The sequence below is a fragment of the Trematomus bernacchii genome, unplaced genomic scaffold (assembly GCF_902827165.1).
Source record: "Trematomus bernacchii unplaced genomic scaffold, fTreBer1.1, whole genome shotgun sequence".
Taxonomy (NCBI): Eukaryota; Metazoa; Chordata; class Actinopteri; order Perciformes; family Nototheniidae; genus Trematomus; species Trematomus bernacchii.
This window is the reverse complement of record NW_022987876.1, coordinates 933,730-945,523: the sequence shown is the minus strand read 5'-3', so window position 1 is coordinate 945,523 and position 11,794 is coordinate 933,730. Positions and strand designations below refer to the sequence as shown.

Below are 11,794 nucleotides of genomic sequence, written 5' to 3'. Positions count from 1 at the left end.
CCTATGGGGTGAAAACAATAAATTGTAAATATGAAATTCTGCAAATAAAAAAAGTGTTTTTTACATTTAAAAAAACTGTTGTCTTCAAATCATAGTATAGTATTTCCTATATATCATTTTAGTGGCTATAGCATTTGATGCAATTCTAAAAGATAGTCAGATTCCTAAAAAGTTACAAACGGATGCTGGAAAAGAATTGCTGAAGAAACAAATAATTATTTTCCAGCATCCGTTTGTAACTTTTTAGGAATCTGACTATCTTTTAGAATTGCATCAAATGCTATAGCCACTTCTGTAGCCTTACAGAAACACTGAAACACAGAAACACAGAAACACAGAAACACAGAAACACTGAAACACAGAAACACAGAAAACACAGAAACACAGAAACACAAAACACTGAAACACAGAAACACTGAAACACTGAAACACTGACACACAAAAACACAGAAACACAGAAACACAAAACACTGAAACACTGAAACACTGAAACACAAAACACTGAAACACTGAAACACTGAAACACTGAAACACCGACACACAGAAACACCGAAAACTATTAAACAGCCCTGCTATATACTATGCCCATTCTTTACTTATTTATAATATGGTTCAAATGGAGTAATTTGAGTTGTCTGATGCACTTGATACAATTTTACTTTTTTAAATACTGATGTGTTTATTCAAAACCATTTCAACACACAATGTCATGACTTTTTCAAGATCTTTTTGTCAAACTTTACCATGACTTTCTCTCATTTTTTTTTTTAGAGATCCTATACTGACATTGCAGACAAACTATATAATATAATTCTTAACTACATACTATACTTGGACTTTTTTCAAGATACTTTTAACACACTATACTAGTACTTTTAAAATAAATGTTCGGACATTCTACACTGTGACTCCTTTTTAAAATGATATATAGGAAATACTATACTATGATTTGAAGACAACAGTTTTTTTAAATGTAAAAAACACTTTTTTTATTTGCTGAATTTTATATTTACAATTTATTGTTTTCACCCCATAGGAATCAATAATACATTTATACTGATTGCAACATCCCCAGGATCTTCTCCAGCACAGAATCCCCCAGATGAAGGGAAATATTATAATGGAGTTTTTGCACTTCGGCCAAAGTATTCGTGTGTATGCTGTTTTTGACACAAAGATGCATTACATCTTCAAACAGAACAAAGGGGGTTGAAAACCGTATGCACACTGAAAAGGGGAAAGACCAGTAGCGGAACTGATGAGGGTGTTGTGGGCATACTCCACCCATAGGAGTTGTTTAGACCAGGTCGTAGGATGATCGGAAACTACATCAGTCGCCAGTCCGTGAAGGCGGAAAACGTGGAGAAGAATAAGTTCTGCCGTGTCCTTAGCTGACGGGATCTTAGGCAGGGGTACGAAATGGACAGGCGTTCACAAACTCCCGGGTGTCAGCCTCCAGCGTGGCCCACCAGAACCGTTGCAGGACCATCCCTCTGGTACGTTGAATCCCAGGGTGGCAGGAAAGTCTGGAGCTGTGAGCCCACTGAAGCACCTCAGCCCTCAAAACCTGAGGCACAAACAAACGGTTAAGAGGACAAGAACTAGGACCGGGTTGGTCCACCAAAGCGGTCTTAACCCTCTCCTCAATCTCCCAAGCGAGGACGCCGATCACTCGAGGAGCAGGAAGAATAGTGTCCGGGATACCGCAGGTGTCTCCCTCCCTCCCGAACTGCCGGGACAGAGCGTCGGCCTTCACGTTGCAGGAGCCCGGGCGGTAGGAGAGGAACAAATTAAACCGGGTGAAAAATAACGACCACCTGGCTTGCCGGGAATTCAGTCTTTGTGCCGACCTGATGTATTCCAGGTTCTTATGGTCGGTCCAAACCTGAAATGGTTGTTCTGTCCCCTCAAGCCAGTGTCGCCACTCCTCCAACGCCAGCTTGACTGCTAGAAGCTCCCGGTTCCCCACGTCGTAGTTTCTCTCCACCGGACTCAATCTCCTCGAAAAGAAAGCACAGGGGTGGAGCTTCTGGTTCTCACCAGAACGTTGCGACAGGATGGCCCCCACCCCTACGTCAGAAGCATCCACCTCCACCACCAACTGACCAGCAGGGTCTGGTACTTGCAGGATAGGAGCCAACGTAAACCGGCGCTTGAGGTCCTGAAAAGCCTCCTCGGCTGCATGGGACCATCTGAATGTTACTTTGGACGAGGTCAGGGCGGTGAGCGGGGCGGCCACGGTACTGTAGCCACGGATGAACCGTCTGTAAAAGTTTGCGAATCCCAGGAAACGATGCAGCTCCTTCCGGGAATAAGGAACCCGCGATGAGGTAACCGCTGAAACTGTGGAGGGATCCATCTCCACACTTCCTTGACCCATGATGTAGCCAAGAAAGGCGACCGAAGAAGTGTGAAACTCGCACTTCTCCGTCTTGACATAAAGCGAGTTCTCCAGAAGTCTCTGGAGGACTGTCTGGACGTGGTGGATGTGTTCTTTGAGGCTCCTTGAAAAAATCAAAATGTCGTCCAGATAAACAAAAACATAACGATCCAACATGTCCCGGAGTACGTCGTTCACCAACGCTTGGAAAACTGCAGGGGCGTTGGTAAGTCCAAATGGCATCACCAGGTACTCGTAATGTCCCGAAGAGGTGTTGAAGGCGGTCTTCCATTCATCGCCCTCACGGATTCATACCAGGTGATAAGCGTTTCGTAAATCCAGCTTAGTGAAGATTGTAGCCCCTTGTAGTAACTTGAACGCTGACGAGATGAGTGGCAGGGGATATCGATTCTTCACCATGACGTCGTTCAGACCCCGATAGTCAATGCAGGGTCTCAGGGTCTTATCCTTCTTCGCCACAAAAAAAAACCCTGCTCCTGCGGGTGATGTGGAAGGACGAATAATTCCCGCAGCCAGAGAGTCATTGACGTAAGTCTCCATGGATTTCCTCTCCGGTGCCGAAAGCGAGTACAACCGGCCCTTGGGTGGGACTGCGCCTGGATGTAGCTCAATGGCACAGTCATAGGGCCGATGAGGTGGGAGAGATGTCGCCTTAGTCTTGCTAAAAACCTCCTTAAAGTCCAAATACTCCGCCGGAACCCCTATGACATCCGGAACCAGGTTCATATCCACAGATAGTTGAGGTGCAGCGGCCTGCTTGAGGCAAACCTGATGACAGGAAGAACTCCAACCTAGGATGGACCCAGTTGACCAGTCAATGTTCGGGTTGTGGCGGCGGAGCCATGGATAACCCAAAATCAGAGGAATCTTGGGGGACCGTAGCACATGAAACTGGATTGTCTCATGGTGGTTCCCCGACATGAGCATATGGACCGGTGTCGTCTGGTGTGTCACCGTTCCCAGCAGGTGACCATCCAAAGCATTAGCCGGTACCGGCTGGGGCAACTGAACCTGTTGAATGCCCAGCTGTAGTGCGAGCTCCTCGTCAATGATGCTGACATCTGATCCGGAGTCGATAAAAACAGCCAGAGCCTGAGATTTGCCTGTCAGGAGAAGTCGAGCATGGCACAAGGGTCTTCCATTGGGGATCAGCTCAGAGGTTTGGCCCACCAGTATACTCCCCATTACTGATGAGCTCTGCCTTTTCCCGGACAACGGGAAACAAAATGTCCAGCCTGACCACAGTAAAGGCATAAATTACCTCTTCGACATAATTCCTTCTCCTCAGAGCTAAGACTGGTACGACCCACTTGCATGGGCTCGACCTCCCCGTACCGTGAGTCAGAGTAGGGATGGGAATTCTCCGCCGAAACCGGAAGTCGAAATCTCCCGGAAACCGGAAGTTGTTGTCGCGAGCAGCGGCCCGCCGCTCGCGTCTGTTGCTCTCCTCTCCGTGTCTGAATTCGTCTGTCAATCCGAGAGGTGAGCTCGATCAACCCATCCAAGGAAGCAGGGAGATCATAGGAAACCAGCTCATCTCTCATATAATCCGCTAATCCACTCAGATATGCGTCACATTGCGCCGGCTCGTTCCAGCTACTGCGGCGGCTGCTGGTGCGGAAGGCAATAGCGTAATTCACCACCGTGCCGGAACCCTGGCTCAAACTCAGCAGACCTCCGGCAGCATCGGGACCCAGACGAACGGAACCGAACACCTTCCGCATCTCCGCGGAAAATGCAACAAAAGAGGCGCAGGCTGGAGTCTGCTGCTCCCACTCTGCAGTACCCCATAAACGGGCTTTCCCCGTCAAATGATTAACGGTGAAAGCTACGCGAGCCGCCTCGGAGGCAAAGGTGTGTGGCTGCAGTGAAAACAATATGGAACAGTTTGTGAGAAAAGGACTGCATCCCTCAGGCTCACCAGCGTAGCGTTCCGGAGTTCCCACACGAGGCTCCGGAGCGTATCCAGTCGGTCCAGAGGCTGGAGTGAACATCGGAGCTGCGGGCAGAGGGACGGTAACAGCCATGCTAACGGCTAGCTGTTGTACGGTGGCGGCCATCTGCTGCATCTGGGAGGTCAGGTAAGCCAGCATTTGTCCCTGGGTTGAGGTTGCCTGGTGGGTCTCGGTAGCTAAGGTAGCTATCGTGACCTCCTGTCTTTGGATGGCTTCCTCAACCCTCTCAAAGCGATCTCTAGGAGACCCGGTGTTTGCTTGGTCCATTACTGGCCAGATCGTTCTGTCACAAACGAGCTGAGGACCAAAATGCAACACACGGGAAACCAGGGATAGTCGGTAACCAGCTTTATTTAAGGCAATAAACTGGTAGGAGACGAAAAGGCAGATAGTAGGCAAAGGGCTGGTCGGGGACAGGCGAGGGTTCCAGCAGAAGGCCCACTTCACTTTCACCTCAGTGCCAGATCATACTTTGCAGCATGCCAGTCTTTCCCGCATTACCTTCCAGATTGCTCTCCCGGTTTCGACCCTGCCTGTCCCTGACCAGCCTGCCTCGCCTGTTTCCTGACCCTGCCTGTACCCGGACTATTCTGCCTTGCCTGCTCCCTGACCCGGTCTGTACCTGCGACTCCCGTCTTGCATAATGTGCAATACCTAATTTCTTCAATAAGGCTTGAAAAACTGTTTCAGATGTTGCATGTGTTTCAGATGTTACATGTGTTTCAGATGTTGCATGTATTGCCTGTGTTGCCTGTGTTTCAGATGTTGCATGTGTTTCAGATGTTGCATGTGTTGCAGATGTTTCAGAGTGCCTTTAAGAGTCACAGTCTTAAAGAAAATCTGTTCGTCTTAGTGGGGTCCTTAGTTTTGGATGATTTGCTGAGTGGGGTGGGACTTATTGCGTTGAGTGGGGGGAGTCATCTGTAGAAATGAGAGTTTCTTTCACCCCGTATAATGTCCCTCGCTGTTTGACTCTTTTAAAAAAGTTATTTTTCATCTATCATTTTCAACCAAGCAGCAAGAGGTCAAATTTAAGAATAAGTAATAGTTTGTCACGATTTTACGGGGAAAAAGTCAGAGCGCGATGTCACATCTTAAAGACAGCTTGAACTGGATAGATGGTTAGTCTTTTTCAAACATACCATACGTTCTGCCTGTTAGTATATTTGGCCAATCGGGTTAGGCCCTACTGCCCCACTCCCTCAATAGGGAAGTCACGCTTTTGGAAGAGGTGTTTCATTTGACAGATCTGACTTGATTGTTGTTGTGATGGCTGAAGGAAGAGGGACGGGGGAGGAGAATTCAGAGGGTGAAGAAGCAGAAAAATAACTTGTTTGTAAAACGGACAGCACGTCAGTTTCAGGAAGATGACACCGGTTTTATGCATGACATGCCAAATATCCTGAAGCCCTACAAAAAAAAAAAGGTACAAGTATATTGTGTTGAAAATATCGCAAAAAGTCGTAATATTGTATAATGTATTAGTATAATGTTGTATTTTGATAAAAATCACTGTGTAGTTTTTCAAAAATATAATGGAAAAAGGAGAGAAAAACAAAATATCACAGTATGTTGAAAAATATGAAAAAAGTAATGTTGTGTTAAAATAACATGAAAGAAATCAAAGTAAAGCATCTAAAAACATATATTTAAAAAAAGTAATGTTAGTCAAGTCAAGTTATCAAAACTGCATTGTTTCATCGAAACAGTGTTAAAATCACAAACTCTCCATTTAGAGTTTGATTCTTTAAGAAACTCAATTCATTACAAATTAATGAATATTTTACCAAGTTATAAAGTTTTGCATACATAAACGTGTATCTTACAGTTCCTTTGTGAGAGAATTAAACATTCTATTGCAGTATTTTATCTGTTTTATGTGCTCTATATATATATATATATATATATATATATATATATATATATATATATATATATATATATATTTGTTGCACTGTTGGAGGAGCCTGTGACCTATGTTTGTCATTGACATATCTACACTGTAGCTAATGGGCATATGCCATAAAGCCTTGAAACTTGAAACTTAAAATGATCAAAAACTGCATTGTCTCACTGAAAACAGCTCTAAAGAAAACCCAATTCCATACAAAGTACTTAACTTTCTACCAGTTGTAAAGTGTTGCTCACTTCAAAAGTGTATCTAAAAAAGTATCTTAGTAGCAAAATCAAAAGCAAAAAGCATTAATGTTAACAACGCCTCAAAGGGCGGACTCCTGAGTTCCGTAATGTCCCCCTATCATGGCACTTGGACTATTTACATCATCCTGGGCTCAACACCAGTAAATACACCTCTCTTTATCCGCTCTCCAAGCCTCCAAGGGCGGACTCCTGAGTTCCGTAATGTCCCCCTAACATGACACTTAGACTAATTACATCATCTAGGGAAGCACACCAGTAAATCTTCCTTATAGTTAATAAAGTAATTAAACAATAAAAAGACAATACCATGGGGTCATTAAGATCTTTAAATTATTATTACCCTCTTCAGAGAGACTTCGTTGTAGTTAATAAAGTAATTAAACATTAGTTCACAAGCCATACAGCTTAAGAGCACATCCAGTTCACAAGCCCTACAATTTCAAAAGAACATCCTTAGTTAACAACAACTTCATAGGGGGTTTTAAAGTTGTGTGAAGTAACTAAACATTACAAATACAATATCAGGGGGTGATTAACCTCTTTTTTTATTATTACCCTCTTTCAAAAAGAGAGTCCCTTGTAGTTAATAAAGTAATTAAACATTAGGTCACAAGCCATACACCTTTGAGAGAACATCCTTAGTTAACACAAATCATATTAAAAACTAATCTAATTTAGAGAGGACAATAAAAGTTTTAGGTGACTTGGTGAGTGGAAATGACTGGCTTTTTATCTAGTTTGCACGGATTTCTTTTTTTACCTAGCTCCACCCCTCACTATCTTCTGGCATCACAGCAAAAGGAAGGGGGATGGGGTGGGAGGAGGACGGGGTGCAAGACAGTCTCACACAACTTCAAAGAGACTGCCTTAATTAACACTAGTTACAAACACTGATCAAAGGACAGACTTCAGAGGCTAATTAGATTGACATCAAAGGCTTATAACACGCCGGTGTGATATCACACCGGCATGTTATAACACCTCACCCCCCTTACATCAAAGGACAGACATCAAAGGGCTAATTAGATTGACATCAAAGGCTTATAACACGCCGGTGTGATATCACACCGGCATGTTACAACACCTCACCCCCCTCACATCAAAGGATATCACACCTATCTGTGATATCACACCTACACGTGATAACACTTCGAACAAAGGGGCTCATTAGCATATCAAAGGAGGTCATTAGCATAAGTAGTAGTAGGTGTGACCTGTCACACCACCTGTCACTTTTTATGCATACTAATGTGATGGAAGCGGGATATGTATAACTACTAGCCTGTGAATATTTGTTATTCATAAATACTAGATTTAACATTTAAAACACAATGGTATATTCATAATAAATAAAGACAGACAACATGTATAAAGTATAAATATTGACTCTTTTATTATACACATTACCCTTTCTTTCTCTGAGCAATATAGAGTGAAGACACATATTGTAATACTTTATGTTATCATATATCTACCATCTTATGGAAACAAGACAGCAAAGAAGCTATTAAATAACATCTTTCAGGACTTTGAAGATCAATTTGTGCCTTTGGTTGCATCTGATCCTTAAATAAAATAAAGGGTTTTGTCTGCACGGGGTAACAGAAAGAAATCTGAGTATCAAATAGGTTCTCGAGATAATTTATACATCTTATAAACAAGATCAGCGCCACAGTACTCATACTATATCTTTCTAGAAAAACCCCTGAATATCATTTAAAACGTTTAAAGCAACAGTCAGGAATGTTTCTAACGTAAGAGACGGCCATCTTTATGTTCTGCACACTGTGACTAACAAAGTGGGAGAAGAGACGCAAAATTGACACAAAATGGTATCTAAATAAACATGAGAATGTTCAAAACATTAGATAACAGGACATTTTCCTCACCATTTAACTACATTTAATTCCCATTTGTTCATTTCTGACCGTCACAATTCTTTACCTTCACTTTCCCAGTGGTTTTCCTTTTGAATATGATGATAATCTTTTCTCGAACTGCTTTGATTTGCAGTCCGTAGATAATAGGGTTCATAGCCGGAGAGACCATGTGGAGCAAGATGGACACCAGCTTCCTGTGATCCGATAGGTGAGGGAAGCGGTGCAGGATGATGATGATGCAGCCTGAGAACAGCAGGATGGCGTACGCGGCCAGGTGAGTGGCGCAGGTCTGCAGCGCCTTGCTATTCAGAGCCTTGTTCTTACTGCGCAGACACACCATGGCGATCCTCAGGTAGGTGAGCATGACGCTGCACAGGGAGGATCCCAGGATGACCACGGTGATGCAGAGGCCGTAGACGTGGTTGATGAGAACGTTTTCGCAGGACAGCTTGAACAAGGAGGGGTTGTCGCAGAACGGGTTGAGGATAACCCTCCTGCAAGGCAAGGCAAGGCAAGGCAAGTTTATTTATAAAGCACTTTTCAACACAAGGCAATTCGGTAGCACTTTACAATAAGACTACCCTTATAAAGGATTCATAAAGGGTTTATAATTAGGTTATGAATTAGGTTGTAAACACTTTATTAATCATTAAAAACCATTTATAAACCAGTTCTAACATAGTTTTCATACATCAACACAGGCTCACTATTTGGCAAGATGACTAAGCCTTATATTGACTACTTAGCGAGAATCAACTCAGTGAGCAACAGATACCAAGGATGCTGGCTGATGAAGGAGACGAAGTAAGCTAGGTAGCCAATATAAGACTTAGCAGTACAGATAAATGTGGGCTCACTATTTGGCAAGCAACCGGTCACAGTCGCCCTGTTTATCTCATGTCTTATAAAAGCTTATTCATGATTTATAAAGTGTTCACAACCTGATTAATAAATGAATTACAAACTATTCGTGAACCATTTATAAGGGTAGTCTTATTGTAAAGTGGTACCGGCAACTCAACGTGCTTTACATAAATGAAAGACATTAAGAGCATAAAACACCTTAGAAACATTAAAAAGCAAAGATAATAAAACATGAATAAAAGTTACAGTGCAGTTTAAGATGTGAATAGTTCAATTAAAAGTAGCAGCAAAAAGAAAAGTCTTCAGCCTGGATTTAAAAGTTGTAAGAGTTGCAGCGGACCTGCAGGTTTCTGGGAGTTTGTTCCAGATATTTGACAATATCCCTAGCCAAATTCTCACATTCCTCTATCTAGTCTTCCCGTGAAATGATAGTTCTTTTGACAGTTTTCTAAGCTTTTTATATTCCTTTCATCCTTCTCTTTCATCCATTTTGAATCCCCAGACAACACATTTTCCCCTGGTTTACTGTTACACGAACCCATCTTAGACAATTTAACCACCTGCAGCGAGACAGACGCACACTGAGGCCGATGAGGATCCCCACCAGCAGGAAGGAGATGGACCACGCCCACACCGACAGACCCAGCACCATCCTGTGGGTCATGATGGTGGCGTAACGCAGCGGGTTGCAGATGGCCACGTAGCGATCGAACGCCATGATCATGAGCACGGTGTGAGCGATGCCTGCATGGAAGTGAGCACAGAAGGCCTGGAGGACACACTCATCATAGGACATGAAGCGCTGAGACATGGGGATAAAGACGTCACTCAGGATCCTCGGGATGATGGTGGAGGCCCCGAACACATCGTTAATACTCATGTTGCAGAACAGCAGGTACATGGGCTGGTGCAGGCTGCGTTCCATGCTGATCAGAACCACCAGGCCGATGTTGGACACCATGATGAAGATGTAGATGAGGAGGAGGAGGATGAAGGCAGGGACGGAGGACTGAGGCGTGACCTTCAACCCCTCCACAATTAGAACATCCAAATCTAAAGTTTGGTTCTCCATTCTGCGAGGGGAGGATCCTGCAGAGAGAGAACAATGACTGTAATGTGGAGTGCAAAGTTAAATACACTTTACAAACAAAGGAAACTACAGGAGTATAAAGGATCTTCTAAATATGCTGCATGTTTTGTAACTGAAGGCCGAACTCACAGTTAAAGTCCTTTGCGAACACTAAACCTGCAACAATTAGAAAAAAAGTAAATATTTAATTTCCAGAATGAAGCTCAAACTGTGATCATACAAAAGAGCATTTTGCTGCTTATGTGGCATTTGTAGAGAAGTGAAGAGACATTAAATAAAATTGTCATTTTTAATGAATGACATTTTGCAAATAGAGTTAAGAAAAATAGAAAGTCTTGAATATGGCAATATGAAACAGAGTATTATTAATTTTCACATTTTTTTATCAAGATGATAGATTTTCCTCGAATTATATATATTTTTATTAATTAATATACAATACAATACAATACAGCTTTATTTATAGAGCACTTTAAACCTCCAGACCAAAGTGCTGTACAGGCAAATAAACAAAACAAAACATACAAAAAGTAATACAGCTCAGCTCACACACCATAAAACAAGTACAGGTAAAAACAATAGACAATTTAAAAGCACTAAAAACAACACTCTAAAAGATGTTAATACGCTAAGGAGAAGAGGTGGGTTTTAAGAAGCGATTTAAAAGCAGGCAGTGTGGCGGCCTGTCTGATGTGCAGGGGCAGATCGTTCCACAGTGTGGGAGCCGCTACAGAGAAGCAACGGCCCCCTCTGAGCTTTGACCTGGTTCTGGGCACATTCAGGAGGATCAGCTGACCTGAGAGGGCGGTTGGGCGTGTAAGGGTGTAGCAGCTCAGAAAGATATGGTGGGGCCATGCCATTTAGGGATTTAAAAGTAAACAAAAGGATTTTGAAATGAATCCTAAAATGTATTGACAGCCAGTGGAGCGAAGCCAAAATGGGGGAAATGTGGTCATATTTCCGTGTGCCAGTTAAAAGCCTTGCTGCGGCATTTTGTACCCGCTGCAGACGAGCGAGGGAGGACCCACTGACCCCCATGTAGAGAGAGTTACAGTAATCCAGCCGAGTGGTGACAAAGGCGTGGATTACTGTCTCCAACTGCTGTCTGGAGAGAAAAGGTTTTACTTTGGCTAGCTGCCTCAGGTGATAAAAGCTTGTTTTTACCACAGATTTAATCTGACTCTCAAGTTTTAGTTCACGGTCCATTTTAATGCCAAGGTTCGTAATGGTGGGCTTGGTGTACTGAGCCAGGGAACCCAGGTCTACAGAAGTGGTGCCAGTGGTGCTACCAAAAACCATTATCAATCAAATCATAGATATATATATTGTGTAAAATAATGAATCATTGTCCTTTAAAAGCCTTTCTCCCTGATTTTTTATTCAAATGTTGGTTTCACAATGTCTCTCCCACATCAAATATCTTTGACTAAATCAGCAACAATAC

The 11,794-nt window shown here is 43.1% G+C and overlaps 1 protein-coding gene across 1 annotated transcript; it reads right to left on the bottom strand.

Annotated features, from left to right (window-relative positions):
• Nucleotides 1-223: 223 nt before the first annotated feature.
• Nucleotides 224-10,503, bottom strand: LOC117469478 (olfactory receptor 5B17-like; the record flags this gene model as incomplete). Its single annotated transcript, XM_034113895.1, has 3 exons — nt 9,821-10,503; nt 8,508-8,890; nt 224-264 (listed from the first exon to the last, which is right to left on the bottom strand). Coding segments are annotated over exons 1-3 (936 nt in total), but the record flags the coding sequence as incomplete, so codon positions are not given.
• Nucleotides 10,504-11,794: the final 1,291 nt, after the last annotated feature.